The 16,107-nt window shown below is 37.9% G+C and overlaps 2 protein-coding genes across 10 annotated transcripts in view; one reads left to right on the plus strand and one right to left on the minus strand.

Annotated features, from left to right (window-relative positions):
* The window catches only part of DMTF1 (cyclin D binding myb like transcription factor 1), a 51,215-nt gene extending 39,398 nt beyond the window's left edge, over nt 1-11,817 (plus strand). For all 4 annotated transcript variants that reach the window (XM_082472485.1, XM_082472486.1, XM_082472487.1 and 1 more), the window contains 8 exons: nt 55-283; nt 1,506-1,657; nt 2,980-3,189; nt 5,965-6,050; nt 8,561-8,716; nt 9,267-9,644; nt 10,223-10,370; nt 10,520-11,817. In XM_082472485.1, coding sequence (XP_082328611.1) covers nt 55-283; nt 1,506-1,657; nt 2,980-3,189; nt 5,965-6,050; nt 8,561-8,716; nt 9,267-9,644; nt 10,223-10,370; nt 10,520-10,629 — 1,469 coding nt within the window. In that variant the 3' untranslated portion in view covers nt 10,630-11,817. The remainder of the gene's footprint in view (nt 1-54; nt 284-1,505; nt 1,658-2,979; nt 3,190-5,964; nt 6,051-8,560; nt 8,717-9,266; nt 9,645-10,222; nt 10,371-10,519) is intronic.
* Nucleotides 3,147-16,107, minus strand: part of TMEM243 (transmembrane protein 243) — a 31,204-nt gene continuing 18,243 nt past the window's right edge. For 2 of the 6 annotated variants that reach the window (XM_082472526.1, XM_082472525.1), the window contains exons 3-5: nt 15,065-15,115; nt 13,589-13,693; nt 11,644-12,255 (exon numbers count right to left, since the gene is read on the minus strand). In XM_082472526.1, the coding sequence (XP_082328652.1) occupies nt 12,133-12,255; nt 13,589-13,693; nt 15,065-15,115 (279 nt within the window). In that variant the 3' untranslated portion in view covers nt 11,644-12,132. Of the gene's footprint in view, nt 3,262-11,643; nt 12,256-13,588; nt 13,694-15,064; nt 15,116-16,107 lie in introns of those variants that run through there. The other 4 variants (XM_082472528.1, XM_082472527.1, XR_014266716.1 and 1 more) reach the window with 3 other exon arrangements.

Here is a 16,107-nt window from a genome sequence, read left to right on the forward strand (position 1 = left end):
TTGCAAAACAAGGAGAAGGTAGCAGTGGTAGTCTGGATGATTTCCTTCTTTCAGGGAAGTGGACAGAAGAAGAAGAAAAGAGACTTGCAGAGGTGGTTCATGAATTGACAAGCACTGAGCCAGGTGACATAGTCACACAGGGTGTGTCTTGGGCAGCTGTGGCAGAACGAGTGGGTACTCGCTCAGAAAAGCAGTGTCGTTCTAAATGGCTCAACTACCTCAACTGGAAACAGAGTGGAGGTACTGAGTGGACCAAGGAAGATGAAATCAATCTCATCCTCAGGTTTGTGTCCTAAATCTTTTAATAACAAAAGCTGCTTAATTGCTGTGGCTATCTAGATTGGCTTTCCTCTTTTGGTTTCCATAGATGCCTAATGTCTGAAAAGCATCCTTTCCATAGAGAGCCACTGTTTAAAATCCTAAATATTTCATATTGAGCTCTTTTTTGTTTTGTTTTGTGTTTGTTCCTTTTTTAGTGGATTTAGTGCTCGTGTAAAGTACCAGATTGAAGGCGTGGAGACTGAAGTCCTCTCTATATCCGCAGAACAGGTATGGCACAGGCAGCGGCAGTGCAGCTTTTCCACTGTCCCACCAATGTGCCTCAGTCCTAGCCAAGAGGGACCGTGTTGAGGGTAAGAGGGCTATCAGTCTCCATGCCCTTCAATCTTTGGCTACTATGCTAAGATCGCCCAGTCCACAGTTACCCCACACCTTCAAATTGGACCGAATTAGACACTTCCATTTCATACATATCCAAAAATAGCTTTAAGATAATCCCAAGTTTATTTTTTACATTAGTTGGTTTAACCATTAAGACTCAGAAACTCAAATGAGCAAAAATACCAGCAAGAAAATATCTGAGACACTTAAGTAGTAGAAGCTGCTTTTGTGGCTACACCCTACTGAAAATCAAGATCGTGACAGTTAAAACTAGAAAACAAATAGACATTAAAACCCCAAATTTAGTTGTACTATTTTGTATTGATTGTGGTTTTTTGGGTTGCAGCCTGAGTATTGTTTTTATCTTTTTATCACTTCGTTTTGAGTTTCGTTTTTAATATAGTTTTTTCCAGCTAGTCATCTTTATAAGTAGTTCCTTTCTAAATAATTTTGTTTATTTTACAAATGGAAAAGCTCAGATCTAGGAAATAACTTATTGTAACACACTATAAAACATTGTAGAACACTATACAACTAAACCTGTCCTTATCTTATTCTAACCTTTAGCTATTCCCTCTCCTTCACTGTGCTTCCTCTGGTTCTGACCATTTATGGTACAGCCCATTGGTGGTACCATTAACAAGGCTGCTACTGTGATGTCATAGCTCTTAGCTCTGGAAGCAGGTCTGCACTCCTGCAGTCCATCCTTTCCTGTGTACCTGAACGGTAGCATCTCAGTGACACAACCTGCCATTCCCTTTATTGCCAGTGCCATCACCTGTAGTTAGAGGAGGGTTCTTATGGAGAAACAGACATCTAACAGATGCTTATTTTGTAACTTGTAGGATAGCAGAGCTTGATGTAGCTGATGAAAATGACATAAACTGGGATCTGTTAGCAGAGGGATGGAGCAGTGTCCGTTCACCACAATGGCTTCGAAGTAAATGGTGGACCATCAAAAGGCAAATTGCAAACCATAAGGATGTTTCATTCCCTGGTAATGTATTATTTGCTTCTTAAGTCCTTCCTTTGTCTTACTCTATTTAGTCCTCAAGGAATTAGAGGTTAGAAGTTCTTTGCCTCAGCTGAAGAGATATGAATCATAGTAGGTTTTTACTTCAACCTCTGCCCTATTTCTTTGGGTAACTGTCTTCCCCTGAGAAGAGTTGATATGATTTATAATTCTCAAAGCACCAAAGATAAACTATACTCATCTACACACATTCTTATCCTCTCACATAAACTATGAAGAGGAAATAAATTTTACATGTATATTTTCACTGTATACAAAGATGTAAGAACTTACATTTAAATCAACTTTTACGAATTGAATAATTTCAGATATCTTAACTGGGTTAGAGAAATTCTGTGGTGATTTATTTTGTAGAACAAAAGCTTGCAAATTTCTAATTTCATTTGTTATGTAAATCTAGATATCTTAGGTTTGCTTAAGTGAGATATAGCATACTTTCCACTTCACTGTCTGCTTTGTTCTTAGACACGGAACTAAATTGTAGAGTCTGTGTGATTTAGGTAATCAGATTCCCTCCCATTGGTATAGTGCTCCAACTTCCATTTTTGCAAAGGAAAATTAAATGCTGAGGAATTTGGCTTGATGAAAATGTGATTTTTTTTCTTTAAATACCCAGTTATAAATTTATTTTACATTTTAAAAATTATAAATTCTGGTATAACCAGGAGAGTGAATGAATACTAATGTAACATGAACCCAGCCAGATTGCAGCATTACCTGAGAGGATTGATGTAGTTTATCATGATTAGTAGAGGAGTTGGCTTTCCTGTACAAGAACTCAAGGCGGTTGCATACCGTTTGGAAAAGTTCAGCTGCTACTCTGGAGTTGTAAGTTAGACTCACAGCCAACTGATTATGTTCTTGCAGTGGCTAAAAAGTGCCCAGGGTTGGGGGAGGGAGAGTAGTAGACTATTCATTGCTGAATGAAAATAAGTTAATTAGCATTACCAATATTCTCCCTAAATAGTAAGAATTTTATCAAGAAGTCCTAGGGCATAGAAAATGTCTTATTTCCATGTTCCTTACAATGGCTATTAATTCATCTTTGATGGCAAAAACAGTATCATGTTATGAATTTTTTTAATCTCTTTTGACGGATGTTTCCAAAAATTTCCAGACAGGTTGTAGTTTTTAAATATTTTTATTGTTATTTTGGTAAGATCACATATCCAGTATACAATTATTTATTCCAAATACTTTCCCTCCTTACCCCCCACCTCCCTTGCTGCTTAGATGGTGGTCTGTCGGAGAATCAATGTTCTTTTTGTCTACCCATCTCCCTTCAGTCTTGATAAAAGGTCTTAAACAGTTACATGAGAATCAAAAAAACAACCCAACGCTTTTGGAGAATAAATCAGGATCTGGAGTTCCAAACAGTAATTCCAATTCCAGCGTACAGCATGTTCAGATCAGAGTTGCCCGCCTGGAAGACAATACAGCCATCTCTCCAAGCCCCGTGACGGCCCTGCAGATTCCAGTCCAGATCACCCATGTCTGTAAGTAACATCCAGACTCCAGGCTGTTTGAACTATATGATTTCGTTAATGGCTCTGACACCTTTCAGTCTTCTAGAATGTTGACAGAAATTTATCCAAGTTGAGAAATTAAAGGAGATCTAAGGCATTTTATGTTTATTAGCTTGATTAATATTTGCACAAAGGATGAATGTGTGACAGGAAAGACTGATAACCCACTGCCCAGCCATTATAAACCATTTTAAATCATCTTACTTTCTGGGTGTTATAAAGAATTAATGGTGGTTAATAGAAAACTACCTTAAAATACAGTCAGCTAAGCAAAGACATAGAGTCCCTAGGATGGCACATCATTTGTAGTAATTCACCAGAAGACACACAAATGAAGAATGGATTTGAAGTGAGATGTAGAAGACATGGGTTTTGGTGAGGTTGAAAAACATTTTCTTCAGAGAGTAAAGAACCAGTGTCCTACGGGAACTGTTCTGTTTACCCCTCTCTTCTCCTTAGCCTGTGACATTTTTTTTGTGCTTAATGAGATGAGAGCCCAGTGATAGTTATAGGGAAAGGAAATTTATTTCCTAAGATCTAAGCCAAGTTGATCTTTCTCCCTTTCCATTACAGAGGGACAGAAAAGGAATGAGGATAAAATTCTCTGCACCATATTATTTTTCACTTTTACCTCACTTTTTTTCCCCTACATAATGTTATTTGCCTATGGAAAGGCCATTGCCAAGAGTTTATCAATCACTTGGTGTTATTCTCAATCAAGGGATTATTGGCATTTTAGGTGGGACAGTTCTTTCTTGGCAGGGATGTCCTCCTGCACATTGCGGGATGTTTAGGGTCCCCTGACCTCACCCAGAAAATGCCAACCGTGCTTTCCAGTCAGTATGACAAATACAAATACCCTGCAGATTTTCATATATACTCTATGATCCCATTTGAGAATCACTGGGCCACTTATTGGCATTATTAACACTGTATTTCTGGGAATTCCATGGCAGTCCAGTGGTGAGGACTCCGTGCTCTCACTGCCCAGGGAGTGGGTTCAATCCCTGGTCAGGGAACTAAAATCCCAGAAACTGCGCAGCACAGCAAAAAACAAACAGACCAAAAAAAAAAAAAAAAAACAACAAACCTATATTTCTGATGTTTAAATTAATTATGCTTGTCTTATTCTTAAAGTTCTAATTTAAATTTGGTTATTTGCTTTAGCTTTCTACCAGTGCAGTAAAGCATGAAGAATTTATTTTCTTTAGCCCTGCCTGTTTTGTTTTGTAGTCTTGAGCATTGCAAAGCAACTGAAATTACTAGTCCACCATAAATGTGAGAGCTCCTGTTGGCTAAAAATTTTTTGTGCATGGAGAATGTTACAATTTTCCTTGGCTATTGGGTTGACAATACTTATTGGGAAAATAGCAAACATTTTATAAATGGTACCTTAATATCGTTCACAGCATGGCTTTTTTTTTTTTTTTTAAAGTACTAGAATAATTTTATTTCTTCCAGCAAGAAATGTGAGTATATTAAGAGTTTAACAACATACCCATTATTCTTGGCATTCGGGCTAAAATCTCACAATTGTTTCTTCCTTTAGGTTAGAGGTCAGGGATTAGCAAACTTTAGGGCCAGAACAGTAAATATGAATATATTAGGCTTTGCAGGCCACATAGATCTCTATGGAATTTTCTTTTTGTTTTTAAACAGTCCTTTAAAAATGTAAAAACCATTCTTAGCCTTGAGCCACATTTGTCTCCAACCATAATTTGCTTACCTTTCATTTAGGTTATTTATCTGAAATCACTTCAAATTATTCTAGGTATGATCTTAAGAATCCATCAAATAGTAAGAGAACTAACATGAATTCAGTGCATTTCTTTTAAACCGAGAAGCATTACAGTCAGAGTATAATAAACTAACAAACATTATACATTAAAAGTCAATTTCAGATCATTTTTCACATAGATTTACCTACAGGTGGGACTGAAAACACCAAAAGAGATCACATTTCTTCTCGTTAGCCCTAGTTCTGTATAACCTTGAGCAGACACTGATCAAGTCTGAGCCTCAGCTGACATATCTGTAAAGAGATTATACTGTCTGATCTCTGAAGTGCTATTTAGTCTCCCTAGTACGGTCATCTGAAACTATATATATTTCATGTTTCTGATCCTCACAACAACTATATGAGGTAGACAGGGCAGGTAAAGTCTCTGAACATTAGTTTGGGTTAAAGTAAGTTATTTGCCCCGGTTTACATTGCCAGAAGTGATGTCACTACAACTAAAGCCTAGTGTTATAGGACACCTATATATTCCAGACATTTATACTTCTTACCAGAAGGTCCAGTAAAACTTACTTTTTTATCAAGTTCCTGTCTCTTTGCAGGGTAGCCTTAGTGTATTCCTCTTACTTCCTAACATTAGAAATATTTTATGATCTATAGCAGGGGTTAGCAAATATTGTCTCTGTCATAGCTACTCAACTGCCCTCGTAGTGCAAAAGCAACCGTAGAAAATACATAAACGAACAGGAATGACTGTGTTCCTATAACACTTGATTTATAAAAACTGATAGTGGGCTGGATTTGGCTGTGGGTCATGGTTGGCTGACCCTTATATCTATGCCATCCCAGACAAGTCCATTAGATTTCTTACCTCTTATAAGAAATTTAAATGACTTTGGGTTTCTAGGCAAATTATTCAATATGAGATTGCCCTCATAATTAATTGAGTACACTAAGAAAATTTATATTTACAAAGTGTTTATTTATTGTCCTTGTTCTTACCACAGCTTCAGCAGACTCCCCTGCTGCTACTGTTGACTCGGAAACAATAACACTAAACAGTGGAACACTACAGACATTTGAGATTCTTCCAGTGAGTAACTACTTTAAAAAGCAGATATTGGCCATTTTATGCATAAGAAAGTTCAGTTGGTATCAGTCTTAGAAATGTTATATAGGCAAATGAAATGTAAAAGTTAACCTGATTGTCATTAAGTGTAACTATATCCATGGCTTTGAAAGCCACGATGGTTACAAGACAACATAAATCAGACTTCCACTTTTATAATTAGTCTTTTTTTTTCATCTGTATATAAACCAATAATATGTTCTTTTTATAGACGAAAATGACAGTGCTAACAAGTAGGGTACATGCCACGTATTTTTATTGAGTCATAAACAAATATATACTCAAAAAGTTCATATTGGTTATTTGAGGAAAAGTTTATGGAATGAATTATTTAACGACAGTCAGTAAACACTGTACTAGCCCATTGGGGGATACAGGATTTAAAAGTCCTAGTCATAAATGATATAGCCGCTTAGGCAAAGAATCTTGCAATCCCTAAAAAGGTTAAACATATAGTAACCATATGACCTACCAATTCTAATCCCAGGTATACCTAAGAGAAGTGAAAATATATGTCCACATAAAAACTTGTACATGAATGTTCATAACAACTAAAAAGCAGAAACAACTCATATGTCCATCCGCTGATAAATGGGTAAATAAAATGTGCTGCAGCCATACAAATGATTATTTGGCAGTAAAAAATATGCTACCACGAGGATGAACCTTGAAAACATTATGCTAAGTGAAAGAAATTAGACACAAAATATATAGTGTACGACTCCCATTTATCTGAAACGTCAAAAATAGGCAAATCTGTAGAGACAGAAAATAGATTAGGGGTTAACTATGCTCAGACGTTTTGGGGAGAGATGGGGCATGACTGCTAATTTAAATGTAATTCCTTGGAGGGGTGGTGATGAAAATTGAAAAGAAGAATGCACCAGTTCTTTGCCTGCTTTCTAAAATAGGTAAACCCAGAATTATTAGCTCATTTTTCATGAAGAAAATATAAAGTACATTTTATTTAAATTATGTCAAGATTTATTTGCTGTGAAGAACATAAGGGGTATTAGTGCAAGAGTTTATTTATCCTATCCAAAGCCAAATCTCATAGGAATGGCCCACCTAGCAAAAGGTTCTCTTTTGGAACTCCTACTAGGCCACTTGCTTAAGTTAAGCCTCGGTTTCCTAATCCATTGGTCTCCAAAATAGGGATGTGTAAGAAGGCCATTTGCCACAGGTAGAAAACAGAACTTCGCTTTACATTTTTTGCCACCTCACCCTCCCTTTCCCCCGGCCAAATAAACAATATATACACATATATTTAGGGTATGTGTTCAGGTTTTAACTTACAGGGTCACAATCAAATATTTAGAGACTCTTATTTATAAATAAAACATGATAATAGTGCCTCAGCTTCAAAAAATTATGAACGTTAAATGTATTTAAGCATATTAAATAAAATACATGTATATGACATACATGTACATGTAAAGTATTTATTATACTGCCTGATCATATGTGATTAATAAATACAACCTTTAGGAAAACCTTTAGCTTTTATTTATTAATAAATAAAACCTTTAGGAAAACTTTTATAGAGAGGGAGGGAAAAAAGTGAGTTGAGTCCCCAGTGTGTGCCAGGCACAGTCACAATCACTTCTAATCCTCAACAAACCTTTCCATGAGAAGTAGCTACTATCTCTGCTTTAGCATTAAAGAAACCTAGATTCAGTGAGTCAGTAGCCAGGAGCGCTGTTGTGGCCTAAGTCCACAAGACCACATCAGACTAAAGAACCCAGGCTATATGACTTTAACTTCCAGCTCTATTCTAAGTGCAAAAACTTTTCCTTCATAGTGTTAGGATAAACCAAACTCAGATTATCACGTAGAAGCTTATGGTTGTGAAACATGTGTTGTTGTTCAATAGTTTTGTTACACTTTCATAAAAGATCTCAAACGATAAACGTACTGTCAGTGAACCGGCTTTTCAGTTAGGAGCTTTTTCTCTCAACGAACACTAATTGCTATTTCTATACATTTTCTCTGAACATAAAATAATTTCCTAAAATTATACTATGAAAAAAATCTATTCAAGTAAGTAAACACTGCCATAGTGCCTTTTGGAACATGTGAAGCTTTTTTAACTGGGAGACTGCTAGTTTTTATGTGCTACAGAGAAGGGATAAAGAGGGAAGACGAGGCATGCTGAGTTACTGTGCTAGAAACAATGGCTTATGAGACCATGTCTTGGACCGGAAACAGATAGCTGAGACCAGACCATAGACATACAGGGAGTGAAGAGTAGGATCAAGCCTTTCCTTTGTTAAACCTGCAGGCCGAGAAATGACTTACAACAGATGAATAGTCCAGAATATTATACCCTTCATTTTATTATTTGCCCCTTCATGATTGGTAAGTACATTTGTGGCTAGTAAATTAAAGTCCCCGTTTTGGATGTCAAGCTAGACTTAATGGGTACTCAGTGGTTTGGCGCACCTGTGTTGATCTTGTTTTTCTTTTTCCTTCAGTCTTTCCATTTACAGCCCACTGGCACTCCAGGCACCTACCTACTTCAGACAAGCTCGAGCCAAGGTCTTCCCCTAACTCTGACTGCTGGCCCCACAGTAACCCTGGCGGCTGCTGCTCCCGCCTCTCCTGAACAGATCATTGTTCATGCTTTATCTGTAGGTCACCTTACATAAACTCCTTCTTGAGTTTTCTAGTTTCTGTAGAAAAGACTCGCTAACTGATAAGTACCACCCGAGAGGGGCTCATGTGCCTTCAATTACAGTATCGTGGGGGAGGGGGAAATAAATTTTGAGCTCCGTTCAAACACTTTAGTATCGATACCTGTTAGGGACCAGGATTAGTTGATACAAAATATAAGAGCCAATACTAATGTAGTCCATTTATTTAAACAATTCTTCCTACCACTGTTGTTCCAGGAGCAATGTTTTACACCTTCACTGGGGTACATCCCTCCTTCCCTGGGTCTCCTTACATGACATGGACTTCCATTAGGGGAAAAGGGATATTATGAGAGCGGAGGCCCCAGTGTGTAAAGAATAGGGGTTCTAGAAAAACAGTGATAAGAACACTGAAGTTCCAGAGGTGAGAGAGAGGCATGGAGGGGACAATAGGGTACCACTTATAAATATCATTTGTTGTCTATAACTTTAGTCTGGTGGGTACTTTTCCATTTTGCCACTGATCGTTTTCTTTAACATTTTATAGCCAGAACATTTGTTGAACACAAGTGACAACGTCACAGTGCAGTGTCACACACCAAGAGTCATCATTCAGACAGTTGCCACAGAAGACATCACCTCTTCCATATCCCAAGCAGAACTGACAGTGGATGGTGATATTCACTCATCTGATTTTCCTGAGCCTCCAGATGCCCTAGAAGCAGACACTTTCCCAGATGAAATTCATCAGCCTAAGATTACTGTAGAGCCGTCATTTAATGATGCTCACATATCCAGATTCAGTGACCAAAATAGCACAGAACTGATGAACAGTGTTATGGTCAGAACAGAAGAAGAAATCTCTGACACCCACCTTAAACAAGAGGATGCACCCTCCCCTTTAGCCCGGGCTTATGTTACTGAGGTAAGTTGCACTTAAGGAAATAGCCTTAAGCCTCAAACCTGCAGTTTGGGAAAAGCCTAGAAATCAGTTATGGAAAGATGTCCTCAGTACCTCCTATTTTCTTTAGACACACAAAATAAAGCACAGACCCCTACGTGACCTGAAGTATCATTCAACCAGCAGTGTTGCTTTTACCACAGTTCCTCACTAAAACCTTTCCTTCTCCACCCCCTATAGACCGAGAAATGTTTGTTGGAACCCGTGGAAGCGTTTTCCTGAGGGTGGTCTGTAACAGGTCTTTGTGGTTCAGTGTAGGAACCTCATCCCACAGTGCTACAGCATTGTTTCTTCTGTATTCAGGACCTATAACTGAACTGGTTCTTTTAAATTATTTTTTGCTAGTATGTAATACATTGGAGTATGAGGTTATCACTTTTGTCCATTTTAAGACCTTAACTTTGATTTCTTTTAATTTTAACTTTAAAGTGGGATAATATTTGAAAGTTAAGTCCCTTCAAGCCTAAATGTGTTTGGGGACTTAAGGAAAACTAATAAGGAATATGAGACAGAATCTCATTTTTTTAATTATTATTACTTAGGATTTAGGGTCTCCTACCATAGAAGAACAAGTTGATCAAACAACAATTGATGATGAAACGATACTTATCGTTCCTTCACCACATGGCTTTATCCAGACATCTGATGTTATAGATACTGAATCTGTCTTGCCTTTGACAACACTAACAGGTACTGTAACTCCCTCGAGTGCCTGATAAATCTTAAGGTGGAAATCTTCTTGTTAAATTTTCACTTTGGTAGAACACTTACTCTAAATTCTTGACATGGATTAGAGGATATATACATTTAAGATTAACTTGAAACTTATCTCATTACAGATCCCATATTCCAACATCATCGAGAAGAATCAAACATCACTGGATCATCTCTGGGCAGTCCTGTTTCAGAAGACTCAAAAGATGTTGAGGATTTGGTAAACTGTCATTAGGTAATTCTTAGAAACAGGTAGTTCAGGCAAAGAAGCCACACTGTTAATTACAACATCTCCAAAGAAATAGGAGCAACCCCCAAGAGGCTTAATTTACCATTCCTCTGGCTTTTAAATAGCTACAGTGCTCAAGCCACATACAGTGTTGCTGCTATGACTTTTTACCTCCTTTAAATATATCATCTGAGGTCTAGTCTTATGACAGAGTGTAGTTGAGTGGAGCACGGGGGTCTTTCTTAACTGTAGAGATCCTAGTGATTAGTGTTACTTGTCAGCAGGGAATTTCATTCACTTTAGCTGAGAGAAGTTTAAAATCACCAAAGCTTAACTGCTGTTTTAAAAGCAGTAATATTCATCTCTAAAGATCAGACATGGCACTCTATCCAGTCTCAAATAGGCCTGTTTATATTTCAGAGAAGTTACATCAACATGGTCTAGAGCTTACCAGTGACCTTCTCCACAAAGATTATCTTCTAAGTAGTTTGAGACTTGGGGTGTGGTGGTTACTTTTGGTTTACCCATTGCTGGCAGTGGGAGCTGATTTAGGCTGGGCAAAGAGGAAAGCATTAAGAGAGTTAAGAAAATTCACTACAGGCTTGTTTGTTTTAATATGGATAAGAGTAGGAAGACAAAATTCACGAGAAGCTAAGAGTTTTCACCCCCTCAGAACCCACTGTCATCAGTTTACAAAGTTAGCACTTTGAAGTAAAACTAAATGGGAAAGGAAGTAAAGTTGCCTGTCCTATGTATGCCATGACCTTTTATGACATGTCTTGCTATATAAGTTACCCAGGAAATAGTTGAGGAGAGGATCAGAGTTTTCCGTTCACTTAGTGCATTAACTGATGGGGGTTTGATATAAATTCTCCCTCTCAGGCAATTTAAAAAAACAAAATTTGCTTCTGTAATGAAAGGAAACAAATCAAGAGTCATTCCTATACCAGAGAAGGTTAAGCCAAAATTAGCCTCTAGGGCTTTAATGAATATGACCCCTATAGAAAAGTCAAAAAAAACTTGTATAAATTATTTTATTTATTATTGTAATTAGATCTACACAATCAAAGTTGTCTTTTCACCGTCTGTGTTTTTTGTTAACGTGAAATTGTAGTTATAAGCAAAAGTTGGTTGCCTAGGGAACAATAATTGTATATTCAGTTTAACAGAAATAAAAGAGTATTTGTCTTAAAATGCAAGATTGTTTGTTACATAGCCTTTCGCCATGCAATTCCATTATAAAAAATTTTAATTTCAAAAGTGAAAATGACTTGTGCTGTTTGAGCTTTAAGGGGGAATGTTTAAGTGCAACATCAGCTCCTTAAAGAAAAAGCAAAGTGATCTAGGATATGTCTCCCCTGCAAGAGGGAATTTAGATTTACAATTAACATGAAAATCATGTATCAGACTTATGCAGGAGATTGTTCAGCATACCTTATCCAGTTCTTATTCAAGTCCAAATATATAGCTTTGATGAAGAGACCTGGTAAGTATTTCTCCTTGGCAGACTCACTTTCCCACATCATGGAAGTACAAATTCGCACATATACATAACATGATGATAGAAAATAAGATATAGTAAATTAGGTTTCTAAATTTTGGTTCTAAGTCTCCTTGTCGATACCAGTAGATCTAAAAGAAGAAGAATTAAATAAAAGTTTAAGTAATAGCACTGGGCTGAATATTAAAAATTTTAAATACAACTAATTCTTTTCCACTGTGACCAATTTCATCCATATATACTTTTTCCCCCTAAATTCTGAGACTAGTGCAGCCAGAATTTTATTCTTATTCTTTATAATTCAAGTGGTACCAACTGAGTTTCTATATCCAAGACCATACTTTATTCCTGCATTCTCAGTTAACTCTGTTCAATGTTTAAACCAAGAGTCCACAGTCATTTGGCAGGTCATCCAAGAACAGATATTTTAAATATATTTGAGTAAAACGTACAGCTCTTTTAGGTACTGGAAGGGAGGACAACTTTTTAATTCCTTTAACTGATTCAAACTGCCAACAAAACTAGGGCTTCACACGTGCATGTATTTGGTTTAAATTAGATCACTGTCAGTCACTTCTGGCTTTCGGCTGGGAGTGGGAGGAGAGCATCTCTGGTAGCTTTTTTCCCAAGGCTCTCAAAGTGGGATGGGCCGATTCTTCCCTCAGGTCATAGGAATATAGCAGAATCATTGAGTTTGAATCTGGGAAATGTCCTCTGGTTTAATTTTAACTCAGATAAGCACAAAGCCTTATGTGAGTCAGAACAATTATGTTTAAGAGTTTACTGTTTTGAAGGGAAAAAAAAAAAAAAAAGAGAGTTTACTGTTTTGATTCTGCCTCTCCTCAAGGGAAATGAAAACAACAGCCAACTAATGAAATGACCGAACACTTGGCAAATACCTAACTGGGAGTCCACCACCATCTTTATTTCTTTACCTAAAAGAAAGGCTTCTTTGTAGTAAAATTGAACATTCTTGTGAAAAGGGTACAACTGTAGCTTTAGGTTTGCAAAGAGATTTTGGTGTTAATTACTTTTATTTGGGGAGATAAAGCTCAAAGATTAAAACAGACTAGTTTTGAAATTATTAGAAACAGCGGAGTAATGGCATTTCCCAAAGCCTGTTGGGCTCTGTATGTAGTTCTTGAAGGAAGATGAATTAAATACATGACATCAAATCTTTGGCGACCTAAGTTTTTTTTTTTTTTTTTTTTTTGGCTATCAAGGGAGCAGGGTTTCCTTTTTAGGGTTACAAGATTACAACTTTGGGATTTAGGAGAAAAGTAAACTCAGATTCAAAGAAACCCCTGCAATTTAACATTGAGAACTGTGACATGCTTTGGGGGAGAGGGATGGCATATAATTAGAGACACCCTTTTATACAGATTGTCTACCAGAGCTGGGAATTCTGCCCTAGGCACCTTCAGCCCTCAAGGATACTGAATTTAAATTCTAAATAGTACTCACAAGTATGCAGGCAGTAATACTACTCAAAGAGATGCAGACAGCAAAAAATATATTCAGCGGTTTTGGAGGTAGTTGAGGGAAAACAAAAGCACTGATCAGCGTTACCTGTATGAAGAGAAATTATGTCAGGCCTCAGGAATAATTCTAAGACTTGGTTAGACTGGCATTTAGGCAATGTAATAGTATAAAATGCTCCACATTGTAAAACGATATCTACCACCAGGTTTGCCTTCTGGAATGTTAATATTTAATAAAATATTAAAATACCTTCAATTGTGTTATTTCTTTCAGTATTTCTACTTAATCTTCCTAACCTTTTCCTCCTTTATGAGAGGAGACAAACCACCACAGGACAGTAAAACTGGCTAACCTCAAAATAACCTCTTTATCAAAGATTAGATAGCATTTAAACCTCATCCCCAGGATTAACGCCTATACTGAAAAGTTCTAAACTTTTTGTTATTTTGAATACTCCAGCAAAAAAAAAACCAAAACTGTTTTTGCTTAACATGAAAAATTCTAAAAATTAGGTTTCTAATATCCTATAGTTCTCTTTCTACCTTAGATATAACATTTTACCCATTCTTTTTTTCTTTTTTTAATTTTTATTTATTTATTTATTTATTTTTGGCTGTGTTATGTCTTCATTTCTGTGCGAGGGCTTTCTCTAGTTGCGGTGAGCGGGGGCCACTCTTCATCGCGGTGCGTGGGCCTCTCACTATCGCGGCCTCTCTTGTTGCGGAGCACAGGCTCCAGACACGCAGGCTCAGTAGCTGTGGCTCACGGGCCTAGTTGCTCCGCGGCATGTGGGATCTTCCCAGACCAGGGCTTGAACCCGTGTCCCCTGCATTGGCAAGCAGATTCTTGACCACTGCGCCACCAGGGAAGCCCATACCCATTCTTTTTATTAAGAAGTCATAGAAACAAACTTCACTAAAATTCTCTTATATTTAATGAAAATGTGCCAAAGAAATGTCATTCTCAGACTGGGAAATGTAGCTTTGTTTTATTTTATTGTGATAGCACCAAGCTGTAGTATACAGGATGAAACACTAAAATCTCTTAAAACCAAAGGATAATGAACATGCTTCAAGAACAAAATAAAAGTAAAGGCATTAGCAGAAATGGGGAAGTTGTGGGTTATGTACAGAAGAGAGTTACTGGTAGCCACTGACATAGTACAGATTTACTAGGCAAACCCAGAAAACCAAGTTATTTGACTTATGCTATTTCACCTTCAACCAGGGGGTGAGAGTGGAAATCAATTAGCTACTCCACTTACCAAGTGCAGTGTTGTTTAAGTGTCAACAAAATTGAAAGCATTACTTTAACTATGATTGGAATATTTCACATGCTCATGTACTGGCCCCTTTTAACTTTTTTTTTTTTTTTTTTGGAGAGTTGATTGAACCACAATATTAAGGTTTTCAAAACTTTGGCTAAGAGCCCGGGTGAGACACAAATAAAGATACTTACTAGAATCAACAAGGATGTTAAGCTGCCAACAACTAAATTGATGATTCTATCCTGAAAGAGAAAAGAGTTTTTGAGCCATATGATAAACCCATGGCACTTTAGAAAGATACAATGCAAGGCATTATGGTGTTTTAGGATGGAGGAACCAGGATCCTGCCCCTCTGAGCTTCACACAAACAACTGCCAGAAGGGCAGAGTGTACTGAGCCACCAGAGTAGAAAAGGTATTTGGGGAAGATGGACAACTAACTGGAGAAGGTTTTTGGTTTTTATTTGGCTGCGCCAGGTCTCTTAGTTGCGGCACGTGGGATCTTTTAAATGCGGCACGCGGGCTCTCTTTGTTGCAGCATGTGGAACTAGTTCCCTGACCAGAGATCGAACCCGGGCCCCCTACATTGGGAGCACGGAGTCTTAACCATGGACCACTAGGGAAGTCCCTGGAGATGGTTTCTTGAAGGGACAGGACTTTTTTTTTTTTTTTTAATTTTAAGTATTTATTTATTTATTTATGGCTGTGTTGGGTCTTCGTTTCTGTGCGAGGGCTTTCTCTAGTTGCGGCAAGTGGGGGCCACTCTTCATCGTGGTGCGCGGGCCTCTCACTATCACGGCCTCTCTTGTTGCGGAGCACAGGCTCCAGACGCGCAGGCTCAGCAATTGTGGCTCACGGGCCTAGTTGCTCCGCGGCATGTGGGATCTTCCCAGACCAGGGCTCGAACCTGTGTCCTCTGCATTGGCAGCCAGATTCTCAACCACTGTGCCACCAGGGAAGCCCAGGACATTTTTACATTAGGGCCTTTTGAAGATTGGGAAGGCCTGGATGGGGAAGGGAGGCTTACAAATAATCCACAAGCTGCTGGGAACAGTATGAGCAGAAGCAAAGGGACAGGAGCCCTGGGCTGTCCTGCCGAGAGCCTCGGTGTAAACAATAAGAAACCAGACTTAGATGGTGTCAAGTGCCATCATGAGTTTGGACCTATTTGTGATTTCAGCTTAAGTGTCCTTGTTTAATGTAATCTAAAAGTAAATGCAACGTAGAATCATCTG

This window comes from Balaenoptera physalus (genome assembly GCF_965194825.1).
Source record: "Balaenoptera physalus genome assembly, chromosome: 8".
NCBI lineage: Eukaryota > Metazoa > Chordata > Mammalia > Artiodactyla > Balaenopteridae > Balaenoptera > Balaenoptera physalus.